The sequence below is a fragment of the Lepisma saccharinum genome, chromosome 14 (genome assembly GCF_977018435.1).
Source record: "Lepisma saccharinum chromosome 14, izLepSacc3.1, whole genome shotgun sequence".
Lineage (NCBI taxonomy): Eukaryota > Metazoa > Arthropoda > Insecta > Zygentoma > Lepismatidae > Lepisma > Lepisma saccharinum.
Genome location: NC_139242.1, coordinates 31,076,489 through 31,091,710, shown reverse-complemented (window position 1 = coordinate 31,091,710; position 15,222 = coordinate 31,076,489). Strand labels below are relative to the sequence as shown.

At 40.1% G+C, this 15,222-nt stretch overlaps 1 protein-coding gene across 1 annotated transcript in view; it reads left to right on the top strand.

Annotated features, from left to right (window-relative positions):
- LOC145998324 (polycystin-1-like protein 1) overlaps positions 1 to 15,222 on the top strand; it is a 395,827-nt gene that overhangs the window by 175,423 nt on the left and 205,182 nt on the right. Inside the window, exon 3 of the mRNA XM_083134729.1 lies at positions 11,102 to 11,207. Within this exon, the coding sequence (XP_082990855.1) occupies positions 11,102 to 11,207 (106 nt within the window). The remainder of the gene's footprint in view (positions 1 to 11,101; positions 11,208 to 15,222) is intronic.

Below are 15,222 nucleotides of genomic sequence, written 5' to 3'. Positions count from 1 at the left end.
AGGGGGGTCCCCTGCTGAGCCCGTTCTTAGGCCAGCCCCACACCGGATCCGATACGAAGCGACGAATCGCAACACACCGTGACCCGACGCGACCAAACGCAACACGATTCACAACGCTGCTTGATACGACACGCCAAAACGAGTTAATTTGTTGGCTGGAATATGATTGCACATTTCGTCAATGTACGCATAGGTCTAGGTCTGTCTTTTATAATTTGGGAAGCGGGTAACGTAGCAGTATTAACAGTTTACAGCAGAATCAGTGTATCAGTGTGTATAGATGTTGTGAATTGAATATTTCGTATTTCTAGCAAATAATTGTTTAGAAAATGTGATAGTAACCATTTAATGTAAGATTCATTGAATATATTTAATTGCTGGCTTCAAGTTGCGTCCGTTTTCGGTCTGTGATTAGATGTCTGTCATGGATTGGCGCATGCGCAGATAGTCTTGTCTCAAGCTGCTCCACGCGAGACCAAATTCCATGGGCCTTCGTTGTTTTGTCGCAACTTGTCGCAAGGTGTGACTAGTCAATTGCTTCGTCTGGTGTGCGGCCTCCCATAAGGGACTATGATAAATCCTTCCCTGACACGGTTTGCGTCGCGTCGTGTCTGATCCGGTGTGCGGCTGGCCTTCGGGGGATTGAAATTTGTTCCAAGAAAACCATTTCCAGGTAGGCGTAGGACAACAATATTTATTTTTCTTCTCAGATTACAAGTGCTGTTGGCTAGATTGAAATATCTTTTAACATAAATTGTTAACGTCGAAAAAGTTCCTTCCTCTCCCCTGGCCTAATTTCGTATTCTTGCCTCGCAGACCAGACACTCCATTTGAGGTGGATTTTAATTCGTTATTACTGTAATTTGGTGGAGACAGGTGTAGATTAAATTTTCCTGGGCGGATCTTGGCAGCGGGAAAGTCCATCAGAGCCCATGGAAGCTGACAGATGGGGCCCCGGGGGCTGTGGATGTATTTGCTCTTAGGAGTGGTTTTGTTGGGATGGGGAACGGGTTGGGACTCGTAAACGTAAATCTTGTTCCCTAGCTTGGTCGGGAGTTTGTTTCCATCACTTTTGCGAGGTTCGTTGAATAGAGAAGTTGCACGATCTTTGACCCCGAATCGTACGTTTGCGGTCTTAAGCTTAGTCTCTCCCCCCTTTTTTTTAGTGATTTTACGTCGCTTGTTACGTCTCGTAGAGGCGAGGGATTCTTTCTATTTTGGGCATACGTCACCTTTGTATATATCATAAATACTAATATTAATTATATAATTTTGTATATTTGGTGCATTCCATTGTCACGCGGACTACGTTTTTTATATTAAATTTTGATATTTCTCTTACAGTTTCTGCGCAATGAAATATGAAACTTAACACTTTTGATTAAACATAACTACCCGTAAACTACTTCCTGGATTTGTAGCTAAAGTGAACAATTTTGTGTCACACGTCACTTAATGATAAGTTTATTTAAATTTCTGTGAATTGCCAATAAATGATGACAAATTATTTAAGACAAAGAGAGAAGGTAATTGACCTTTGAATATCATAGTTGAGTTGAGGGGGGGGGGATGTAACCGTTAAAAGAGAAATTAATTGTTTTTTGGTGTTACAATAGAAAACTAAAGTAAATCAAGAAGTAAAAGTAAACGATTAATATGTAACATGCCCTCCACTTTCTAACTTAATTACGTATATTAATTGAATTTTTATCCAACAGACAATTTTAATTGTTCACTTGATTGTTTTAGATATGACAAGTTACAGCCTTACCGATTGATGCACCAAAGCGCGTTGATTGATGCACTAAAGTGTGTTTTATGGCATCTGCGAAGAATCAGATTCACATTTGATGCATTTTAATGCATTTTTGTATGTCGTAAAAGAAACACCAAAGTGCATCATGTGATGCAAGTGAGGATTTCTTTCAGTCGAGATGCAATATAATGCATCATTTGATGCATTTTCATGCACCTTCATGCGTTTTGGTGCACCTTCCTGCATCTTTCTCGATGAGCCACTTAGACGTTTCATAAACTTGTAGCTCAGACGAAACGTTTAAGCGCATCATTGAAAAAGATGCAGGAAGGTGCACCAAAACTCATCAAATGATACAGTGTAATGCATCTCGACTGAAAGAAATCCTAGCTTGCATCAGATGATGCACTTTCGTGTTTCTTTTACGACATACAAAAATGCACTAAATTGCATCAAATGTGAATCTGATTCTTCGCAGATGCCATAGAATACACTTTAGTGCATCAATCGACGCGTTCTGGTGCATCAGTCGCTATGATGCATTTAGTTCTGTGTGTTGCATTTTATTTTTAAAATTGAGGTGCACGGACACTCTCACATGGAAAGCCCCGTTAGTAATTTTTGCCTTTTTTAGTTAAAATACCAATATTTTAGGAAATGTTGTGGGAAGAGTGAAAAACTCCAATAAATGTTGAAATGAATTGTATTTTTAATCTGGTTGGGTTTATTGTTTCTGTAACTTGTGGGAATCAGTGAATTAATCCAGCTATGAAGGCGAATAATGTGTCCATGGCTTGCCCAGGGTTCGGCTCGCTACTTTAACCAGTGCCACGGAGGCTGGCAACATTGCACTGGCGTACCTAGTATTTTCGTAAAGGGGAAAGTTTAGATTGAGTAGGTGCTCCGCTTTATGTATTCGACTAACTGATTCAATGAAAGACGTATGTGAAATAAGACAGCCAAACTATTACTTGAAATTCAAACATTACTACTAACCCCTCCCTGGGTAGCATTTTGCATGTCAAATTAAAGGTACCTGAACCCAATATGGCCCAGTACCCAATATGGCCTATTTGCTGTTTCCAAGTAGTTGCATGGTTAATTCAAGAGATGACGCTAGTATGGCATTTAGACTGTCCGAATGACGTGGTTCAACCTGTTGGCTGTACCTATCCTACGGTAACTTGAGGACAAAGAAGCGAAATAGCTGGATCTCTTGATTGTGTTATACGTCATCTAATATGCTATATGGAAGTTATTACTTACTACATCTTCCAAGTGACAGGCGTTTATATATCTAGTACATATTATGATAGCTCATAATTTGTACTTTACAACAATGTACCTAGCTTAGACTTTAATCGAAAGTATTGTTCATAGCAAAGGAAAAAAAGAACACCATGTAAGGTGGACTCAATATGGCCTACATTGGAGTATATCGTGAAGGACATGCGCAAATGTGACATTTGTTACTATTTTATTCACGTGGAGTGTGTGGATCTCACAAGGATGATAAAAGGACCATTCATTTGCCCAGACTGTGATGTGTAACCCATTGTCTTCTGGTAACAAATTGTGATATGCAACTCCCTTGTTTATTGGTTTGTAAACAATGTTATTTCTTTGTGCAAATCTCATATGTCATGTAAATAAAATGTATCCACCTATAAAAACAACATTGTGGTACTTTCTTTCTAATTTCTGTTGCATATATTTTGATGTGAAAGAACAAAATAGATGACTAGGCCATATTGGGTACATATGTAAACGTAGCTTTTTAATAAAATCTTCCTTACACCCATGTTATTATTTGGAATTGGCTCTAATTTTCAGTAAACGTCTAGAAATGTTCCCTCTTTTGAATCTTGAAAATAGTTTAACCTTTCTGACTTCGTACACCATTTGAAACAATCGCAAACCTTAGGTAGGCCATATTGGGGAGGTACCTTATTTGGAGATACAAGAAAGTAACCTCTCATAATTTATGGGGTACTTGCACACTTGTACCCCCCTTCCTACACCACTGTACTAAGAGATAAGTTTTCCGAACTTCAAGATATATTCTTCGCATTATCAGCTTATTCCCTTCTTCCAAAGGTGATTTATCTCGTTTTTCTGCATTGCACAACATGTTGAAACTTGCATCGGCTGAACTCCCATCAAAACCTGGCAACATTGTTCATTCCTATAAATAAGCACGGGGGTACATGAAAGCATGGCCGGCGACTGTAAATGCACTGACATCATATTTTGCAGGTCGGTTTTATAAACAGGAATGACATACTTGTGTGAAGGCATTCCATACGCTATGACGTAATTTGTTGCGACAAAGAGGCGCTTGCGCTATGCGGATATTATCTCGTTAAGCTCGAATGCATTATGTGGAGTCACGGGCGATAAATGTTAGCACGTTGTACATGCTGCAGTTGAACATCTGCGTGTTTTAATATCCGGTATCAAAGGACATGTTCCACACTGTAGAGCATAAATTGACAAAGTTATCTTTTTGTAAAAGTTCGTTTTCCGTTTAGATCGATACAATAGTATACTATGATTAGATTTTTTATTTAGCGTCGCTTTTCTTCCATTTTTAGCTAGTCGCGACGATGAGGATGGTTGCTGATATGACAGGTGCGGCTCAGGTTAAAATTCTCACCCCATCTTTTTTCTACCCTGGTCCAACTACTTTTCACCTTAAGGTTTTAACGAAGAGAAATAACAGCCTTATTTTTAAAATACTTCAAGTGTTACTCTTAAAGAACAAGTTCGTTGTAGGTGTTTATGTCACACCTACACAATGATACCAAATAACAGTAATCTCCTAGCGTAAATTACTACATAATTTTGCAATATACTTATGTTACCCAGCAGTAACTTCAATTAATTCTTGCCAACAAAACGGTGGAGACACACAGTGGTTCGGATGCCACTTCAAACTTTAGGTCCAGTCTCGATTAGCTTTCCTGTGCATAAAGTGGACTTAAAATAAACTCAACTCGAACTCAGCTTATACCATAAGATCCAGAAACTTCAATGCCTACGTTCACTGGCGTGTTTTAATCACAAGCACATACCATTTCAATACGGAACTTTGACCGTATTTAAATTGATCCGAAAAAATAGTTCCTGGATTGAATTGAAATGCTTTACAGATAAAAAAGATTCTTTACGGTCCAGAACCCATTTACGATCACTGATTTTCTCTCCTGGACCGGAATTGAATTTATTTAATATTCCTGGACCTTTAACAACCCTGGTGGTTGCATACTGTGCAGTAAGTATACTATTATCTGTTCGCTGTAAAAACGGAGTTAGTGTAAACACACGATTTCAGAGCATTCCTATTGGTTGATCGAATGACATGATAGTGCTTGTGATCAAGCCACGCCAGTGAAAGTGAGCGTTGAAGTTTCGGGACATTATGGTATGACCTGACTTCGAGTTGTTTATTTTATGTCCACTTTATGCACAGGAAAGCTAATCGGGACTGGACCTACAGTTTAATTGATTGATTGACTGATTTCCTATATTTCACTTCTCTTTTTGTGCCACTTTTTGGGGTAATTTACGAAGATGGGGATGAGTGATGATGTGATGAAATTGATAAATTGACACTCGCAAACACTAAGCACTCCGCTAGTTTAAAGTGGGATCCGAACTACTATGTGCCTCCACCAGGTGTCTTTAGGAAGTCACCCAAAAATCAACCACAGCCACTACTCACTCAATTGCAGTCTTGCAGGCCGACGAGGTTCTGGCGTCAATACCTAAGGCCAGTATATTCCTCTGTAGGGCTGTGTGTAGTCCTGCGTTTTGTCCTTAGAGGTGTGTTTTACGTACGTCACAAACTGTTGCATTGTGGGATCGAGCAGCCATGATAGAGGCCAGTTCTTGCAAGCATACGGAATTCAAGCGGCCGGGCGGGATATACTAACACTTGACATTACGCTACGTGGTGGATATTTCCTTGCAAACGACAAATAAAATTGGCTGTGCATATCCTGACGTCACACGAAACCCGCCTATATGTGCTGAGTGCCCTTTTATAGCCTCAGTTTCAAAGATGTGTAAGGAAATTCTAGTCCTCCGATACTACTGACTAGGGTGGGATCAGTATAATGTGATGGGAAGCAAATAGCTCAAGTGTTGACGCATCCAAAAATGTTATTTGAGCCAACCAATCAGTCTTCGCTTTGTAATCAGTGGATCTGTGGGTTCGGTGGAGGCAGTGTTGTTTGGATTCCACTTTAAACTGTAGGCCCAGTCCCAATCTGTGCATAAGCGGACTCAAACCAGATGTAATAAATATAAAATGGAACTATATCTCGGCCTTGAATCTGATATTTCCAAATTTCCTTGAAATTTTGCTGTTTTTCATTGAATTTCCATTCTCTCTTAAACCGGTCAGAATTTCTCTGGATAATTGAAATTTCATTGCATCTGGCAACACTGGCGAATTGAATAAGGACAACTGGCTTGCTGTCGTCGCAGGATAGAGAATTCCAAGAAGGATTGACGTCATTCGCTTCGAGATGCTGTTTTACATACCCGTGACAGGCTGCAGCTTCCATAGCAGTGTTGCCAAGTCTGCTTTTTCTTTTTTAGACCAGTCACTATTTTTGCTTTCTTTTGATAACCGTTTAGAAATGACACTAAGGGGATTGTGGCTACAGTGAAGATCAAAGATAAGATCCTTTTCAATTTTGAAGATTTAGGCAGCTGGCTAACAAGGGTTGAAACTGTCTTTATCGGGGAATCACCATACCAGGACTATGGCGTGCATTAAACTTAGAAATAAGAAATACATTATCACGCGTGTAATTCTACAGGGCGAAATTTTAACGTGTTCAAATGTTCCATCACTGACAAAAAATGTGTCAGTGGCAAACGTGTATCTGTACCGCATGGTTGCATAATATACAGGGGAGAACATTACATTTATCGAGATCTCGCGCCTGTGAAAACGTATTTGTTTATTTACAAGGAAGGCCGGAACCACACAAAGACATCCGAAATTGCACGAGAGCATGTTCGACTGAGCAACAAAACGGAAAAAACTCGTATGGCGTGGAAATTCCGGAAGCCGCTTCCATACGTTACGGCTGTGCGCTTCTTAACTGGAGATAAGCTTAAATTTGCACTATATGTCGCGTCGGTCCTTCCCACCGGCATACCGTACTTCAGTATAATAGCACAGTGTCTGTGGTATTGCTTTCCTTGCTAAAACTTTATTTAGAAATTCAGCGAGAAACGAACCGTTCTTTCTTAGCGTTTCTTTGTAATATTGCAGCGAAGAGAAACTTTACGTGTAAGGAAAGGTGTGATTAATGCAAGTTATTTTTCAAACCAGAAGGAGTGGTGGTGGTGGGGGGGGGGGTTAGGGGAGCTGGGAGGTCTCTTGAGGCAGACTGAGGCGTTGATTCCGCAGTGGGGCAAAGCGAGGGAAAACAATTTATCAGCATTTCGAGAAGAATGGCTCGTGATAATTCCTGAATAGAATGCGACAAAGCTGAGGAGGTTTTATCTGCCGTTGATAATCGTCCGTTTTCTTCAGGAAGGAAGAAAGTAACTGTACAGAACCGAGGAGAACGAAAAGTAATTCGGGAAGTGGAACAAACTGAGATTACGTCTCCCTATCTCCGTCTGCTTTTAATGTGTATCACCTCCACCCATTCCGTTCACCTATTTTCAGTCATGCCGGGAAGCCATTGTATTTTAACCAAGACGTGGGAGAAAGATTCATGAATACTTCTGAGCTTTGATACAGACCTCCTGAATGTCATTAAATGTTGAATTGCCAATTTCTAATATTTTAATTTTCCTCTGTTATTTTTGTTGTGTTATTTTGAGTTATCAAACCAATAAATCCTATTCCGTGTTGTGTATTTGATATTTGGTTCAATAGCTACGAAAATTGTCAAATGGCGTTGATTTCGGTTGAAATTAATCTCTTAAAGTTAACTTCACACTGTTCCATATTTGTTGCAGTGCTTCTTCAATACACTACATCTTTTAACAGAATGTGACTCATTGAAATAGTCATAGGCACCTTCTCCATGACGAAAGTGACCACCATGGCAAGAACTGGCCCTAGGGAGGTGCAACTCTGGAACCCACAGGAGGCAGGGCCCCGGCCCCGGATAAAGGTTCAAATCCGGGAAATTTTCTAACGTTGGAAGCGGCCCCGGCGGCCACCCAGCGTCGAATGACAAGGGCACCTGGGGGAAACCCTGGGGTATAACGGCGGTCAGGGGCGTGATGCTGATCACATCATCCCCACTCCACGACCGGATCAAGAAAGTGTGGGGCGTTACCCCCTTTACGCCTTCATGACGTGGTGCTAAGCAGGGGAGCACTTTACCTTTACTTTATGTATATATAACATGGCTGGCGTGATGGAAGCAAACGCACTGCGAACAGCTTCTTGAAGTTCCCCAGTTGTCTGATAACGATTATGGGTGACTTTCTGTTTGATGTGTCCCCATAGCACATTATCACAAGATGTCAGATTTGGACTTTGCGTGGCCATTTTAGAGGTGCTGGTAAATTTGGCGATCTTCGTCCAATCCATTTGTCTTTGAACACATCATTGAGGTATTCTCTTAAAATGGCCACCTGAAATCCAGATCTGACATCTGATGTTACGGAGGATTTCACATCGCACCTGGAGGCGAATAATACTGTGCCATGAAAATGGCGGTGTGCACACAGATCCTCTGGAGTAAATGGTGGTCATTGGTCTGATTTAATGGTATACCATCCTCTCATCATACGCATGCTGTTAAAATAACATTTTGCAGGTTTGTCTACAATTCAAAGGGGGGGTGTAATGGGACTTTTGGTACACCCTGTATATATATAATGGATAAAAGCAAGGTGGGCCAAAAGGGCTAAGTAAAAATCAAAGAAGGTAAAATGAAACACTCACCGGACAGTAGAAAAATTCAAAATTTTCGCTAACTTCGTAGCAACATCGGTGTGAGGAGAAACATAAATTAAACCACATAAATTCACTAGTGTCAAAATTCAGTGAAAAGTATACAAAACAGAATGATGTTATTGGATATGATTAAAAATTGTGAGAATGTAGAACACCAGTATTTCAGGCTAAGAAACAAAAAAACTGATTTCTTCAGACTTCTGAAAAATTTTGGTTATAGGACCCGAAAATATTGTATGCCTCAGGCCCCAATATGCCAAACGCAGCGTTAACACACACTGTGGTCGCATATTACGGCAGTATTTCCATTTTCTATATTGGGTGTTCCCGGATGATTGTGCAAGTCCGTTGCCGGATGATTGAGCAAGTCCTTCGAGCTCGCATGTACAGAGGAGTGAGAGGTTATTACAAACATTGCCCCAATCAGTAGAATCTGTCGTAATATGTCGGCCGGAAACCAGGCAAAAGAATTAACCAATTCAGAAGCGAGAGGATAAAAATTGAGAGGGCAAAAAAAAAAAGTTTTCATTGACTTCATAGGAGATGGCACATCTCATGTTGATTTTTAGTAGGAAAGTAATTAAGCGAGAAATTGTCTAGTGACAAGCAATTTATATGCAAATAAAAATTTCCATCCCTGTCCCCTTTTCTCTCCCTCTCCCCCCCTTCCCTAATTGTACAGTGATTAAACGACGTGCCAACTCACGCTTGGTGCTTGTCATTCACAAGTCATACCCTGCGCGATATGAGATCACGCAATTTGGAAAAAAAATACTTTCGACGATGCCTCATCAGTTTTCGTTTTCGCGTCCTGATTACAAAATTTGCTCTTTATTTCGAAAACAAATTTCGTCCCCTTTTATGGCATATTTTTTTTTCCACGGTAGACGGATGAATGTATTGATGCAGCAACTACCATTCTTTTTTTGTTTTCTCTAAAGTGAAATTGAATTTCGACGTGTGTTGCAAGTGATCGAATAAGGGATGGATACATTGAATTGAATGTTGGCACACTGCGTAAAGTGTGGTGCAAGGGAACAGTAAACGTAGTCATACAAATACTCAAGTCTTGGTGTAACAATACTCTGGCGTTGAACAGAACAATATTTGGTGTGTTGTTACACCACTACGTAGAGAGACCTTAAACACTCGATTACGTGTTATCAACATCATCGATTGTGCAACCTGACAACCAATGGTATAACATGACACCACACATAGAACCTGTAACTCGGATTATTTATCATGTTACACAAACATAATCCTTGATGTCTTGTTTGTTGGCTGTCAAATGACACAATATAGAGGTCTTCAACAATAGATTGTGTCATATTGCAACAGCACAATTTTTGGTGTCATGAGTTACACTATTGGCGGTCAGTTTACACCACGTATAGAGCCTTCAGTAGGGTTCACGTTACACCAGCACCATCTTTGGTGTCATGTTACACTATTGGATGATAGTTTACACCACCTATAGAGCCTTCAATAGATGTCATGTTATACCAGCACTATCTTTGGTGTCACGTTACACTATTGGCTGTCAGTTTCCCCCACGTATAGAGCCTTCAATAAGCGTCATTTTATGCCAGCACTATATTTGATGTCTTGTTACATTGCTGGCTGTCAGACACAATATAGAGGTATTCAACAATAGATTGTGTCATGTTACACCAGCACCATTTTTGGTGTCATGAGTTACACTATTGGCTGTCAGTTTACACCACGTATAGAGTCTTCAATAGGTGTCATGTTATACCAGAACTATATTTGGTGTCTTGTTACACTGCTGGCTGTCAGACACAATATAGAGGGCTTCAACAATAGATTGTCATGTTACAACAGCACAATGTTTAGTGTGTTGTTACACCATAGCCTGTTAAAAAGCACAACCTATTGAGGCCTTCAAAACTTGATTGCGTGTTGTCGACCTCCGTTGCGGAGTCGTTAGCACAGTGCTGTACGGCGCCAGAGGTCATGGGTTCGAATCCCGGACTGGATGTGGAGTGTCCTTTGTAGGTTTCCCCATGAACTTCATCTTATCATCACGCATCCATATCATCGTGATTAGCCAAAAGTCGCAGAATAGCGACATAAAATAACTTGATTTAATAAATCGATTAGGGGTCATGTTACACCACCATTTTTGGTGTCTCGTTGAACCATTGGTTGTCCAACAATACCAAGTATAGAGGCCTCGATTAAATTAATTACACCAGCACCATCTTTGGTGTCTTGTTACGCAATTGGCTGTCAAAAACATTTAGTACTAGATTAGGTTTTTTGTTGCACCCATGGTTTTTGCCTACTAATCTGCTACATTGAAAAATGTTTAGTGTATTATCTTTGCACACATTGCTGAGATTAGAGACTTGATTACTTAGATCTGTTGTCTTTTATTTCAGATGGCGCTCGATATTTTGGTGGAAAGTGGAATCTGTAGGTGGCCGCCATCTTGTGTACACGTGGCGATGCGGAGAAGAGAAGGAAAGGACAACTGCGGATGGACTGGTGAGTGCCATGTATTTGTCTTCTCGTCGTTTGTAGTGGGAATAATACAGGATGTTTCAAAATGATTTAACGATTTAAAAAGAAACTCGTTCCATGAGCAATACAACGTACGATACAAGCGGCTAGGGACAGCATTAGCACTTTGGAAATAAATGTTAACAGCACCAAATCAAACCTGCCTAACCTATCCACGTATCCATATAATAGCTTAAATAAACAAAAAGGTAGGCCAAGTTTGGTACTGTTAGCATGTATATGCCAAGGTGCTAATGCTGTCCGTAGCCGCTCTTATACAACGTACCATTAGTTCTAAATTCTGCCGCCGGGTGTCGGGCTGACCAGTTGTAAACTGATTGCCGTAACTGGCGAATTGCCGTAACTGGCGAAACATTCTTGAACATGCTGACTACGTGGCTTGCCACAGCTGACACATGACAGTCCAGACTTTATCTATGAGCTTGGTGGAGCCCAATGCTACTTCCACCATAATGGAGGAGAGTTGTGATGTGACAGGGCGTGCAGCTAACAAATACAGTAGTGACGTGTGCAGAGTAACGATGGGTGCTCACATTGAGCATTTGTGAGTTAACTTCGGATAACCATTGACACTTAAACTTGAACAGTTACATTACATATGTGTGAAATTGCATCTTATTTTGACCAATTTATGAATAAAATATAACAAAATGAAATCGTTCAAATAATTTTGAAACACTGTGTATATCCTCATTGACACGACTATTAAGCAGTGACAATCCGGAATGAGAGGTGTTCGTAACCTTCACCACGAACTTCTTGGACTAGCTCTTCGGGACTTGTCCGACTATTTTCTCAGGGGCTGATGGAAATGCTCCTCTTCTAATCGTGCAAACGGACGAGTCTGCAACAGGATTCATGATAGAATGACCTCCTCAAATGTACCATTGTTCTTTCACAAACAAACAAAAAAAAATCCCCCTTTCTTTACATTGCATGGCCACTCCCACTGCTTCCTGTCGATACTAATACATACAACAGTCTGGTCGACTTCCTCCACATAAATTAGCACTACTGACGTACCGTTCCACCCACCTACTTAGATCTTGCAGAGTTGAAAGAGTTTTCTTCTCTCAATTTAGCGGGTTTATTCATTGCAAAATGTTCTCGGCGAAGTTCCAATCAGTATTTACCAGGATAAGGTTCATCCTTTTCGCCCGCTGTCAAATTATTAGTACCACTTTCAGAATAAAACCGGTGCTGAAAACATATTGCTGGATAGCGTAAGACAAGAATAAGTGGAGAGGCGATTCCTTACTCGATTAAGGAAGTACAGGGTGTTCAAAAACTCCCTGTACCGCTACTTGCATGCATCATGTTTGCTACCATGTTGAAAATTAGCCGATATTCGGTTACTTGGGAGTGATTCAGTTTTCGGTGCTTATTTTTCCAAGGGGGAATTGCACTGTAAACATCCCATTGCATCAGCTCGTATCCTTAAAAAAAGGTAACCGTTGAGAAATAGGAAGAACTGACTACGGAAATAGGGTGTAGGAATGTCTCCCACCCCGTACCACGTTTCTGGACACAGAACTTCAAATGCACCAAATCAAGATGGTTTCCTTGAAATAAACAACATATACAATGTGGGTGTAAGTGCACTAACGTTTATAGTCATTAAGACAAACAATCTTTCTTCACAACGTTTTTCTGTTCGACGCCTCGTTTCGACGCTAGTAATCCTCGAAACTGCATTTTATCCAGAGTATTTATGCAACCACGCAACACAACCAACATTAATGGATTGCCCTCGTATTTACTGTCAACAAAATGTACGATTTATCTAAAAAAAAAAAATAATCTGGTATATCTGAAGAAGTCCTATGGTGAAGTAGATTTTGGTTTTGCTAAACTTTTCAACCAAATTTGTTATTTATATTTGGAATTTTGCCGTAGACAACCAGTAGCAGAAGGACAAGTAACGTGTAATGTCAACATGCCAACGACATTAATATAGAATGGAAAAGTCAGTAATAATACCGACGCGGACTTTTAATCATGTTCTCTTAAACTTATGCTAATTCGCAATCGAGTTTCGTTAACCACAGCTTGAGGTGATCACTTTTTTGCTCACGACATTAGGAGGGAAAGGTTAATTCTTAGTAGACACGGAGATACGACGTAAGTAAAGTTAAAGTTCTGAAGTTGATCACGTAAAAAGTACTTGAAAAATAACCCATAGAATGATCTAAAAAATTTCCCCTCGTAAAAATGAAAGTAATTTTTTAAAAAAGTATTTTACTAGAGAGTAGTCGAATAATTAAAAAAAACGCGTTGCTTGATAGTTTGAACTGCCTCTTTATATTTTTTTACTTCAAGTTTACATGAAACATACAAGGTTTTCCTGCGTGTCATTCACCTCCTTTCACAGTGAGCCTTGCACGATACAGTAGTCGTGAGAATACCTCAAAGTAATTTATGTTTGCTAGAGGAAAAATTAATTTACTACAATTTCCAATCCCAAAGATTTCAGTAAAAAATCGAATGTGCTGTTTCTACGACCATATTTTCGAGTCATGGCTCACTTGCTAATAATTCCATGTTAGGAAATTTGAATATGTAAGTTACGCTAGCAAATTCAATTAAAATTCACGAAACAATAGGGAAGGAGCAAGAAGCAGCCTCAAAAATGATTAGAAATGGAAGAAAAATGGCAAAACATACTTAAAAGTGACGTAAAGGCCTGAATATGCGAAAAATGCAAAATAAAAAGAATAATTCCTGGTTCTAGGTGACAAACTGATTGCTGCAAGGTTTAGCATTGTCTTCATGGCCCAGATTCCCGAGCCCGAGCCAAAGTTTCCAACGAGACCTGTAGTCTCGGACACTAAGAGCCGCTTTAGACGAGAGCATTACCTCAACATTTATGCCATGACCAAAATGCTACCATGTAAAGTAAGAAGTGTTGTGGCATTTCAGATGCCATGGCATATTTCATGGCATTTCTCAAGGATAGGCTCGGTCCGTATCATATTTCGTAGCGTAACCAATCAGAAGCGACCTCTAGGTCACGAGTGAAGTTGTAATGGCGGCCGAGTGAGATGTAAACAAAGTATCACTTCGCATTTTTAGAAGCCGATAACTATTAAAATGAGAGGAATAACGTTTGGTATTAAATGGTTTTGGGTACGAGAAAATGGCGCTGCTTAAATACATACTTTACAACGTTTAGTGTACACGTATGGAAGAATATTTTAGTTGTTTCAAATATGGTAACTCGATGTGCTTTGGTGCTGTATCTATTACACGTTGTAATCGCAAAAGCTAACCAAAATATTCCTTGAAATGCTTTCGTGTAAAGTACTACCTACCTGCTATACGATTTTTGTAAGCATTTCCATAGCATTTATGTTAGCGAAATTGTTAAAGGAAATGCTTTCGTCTAAAGCCGGCCTGAGCCTTGGTCTCGCTCGTTCGTAAATATTCTATCTCCTTGGCAACAGTTTCGTTGAAAATGTAATTTTGTCAATCCTCAATAAAACCACAGCATTTTGAGTACAATCACCGCACATTTTGAAACACAACCCACCCACCATCTTTGTACACATCATTCATCAGCTTGCTTGTAGTGGGCCAGTATTCAGTTTCACACGATGATAAAAACAAAAGCTGGAAGATGAAGGGAGGGGGGGAGGCGTGTGAACTCGAGCAGTTCGTTCAGATGCTGAACAGATGATGATGGACTGGCGCGGTCTGTGTTTGTGTGGCAGATTACGCAACGCCATGTGCTTTGGTAAAATGCATGATTCCAGTGACATCCCATTTAAAGAGCTTGGCATTTACCCCCGTCAACCGGCGGACTTCTTAGCATTTCTCAAGGCTCCGAAGTTCAGTGTATCCAACTCTTTGAACGAAAAATTACCCTTTGTCAGGAAAAAATGCCTCTTTTCCACTCTGAATTTCTCTTCGTCACAAAATGATTCCAACCATGCGAGGAAGGAAGAAATTACCGGCTCTGGTTCTTTTTTACACTGCATTC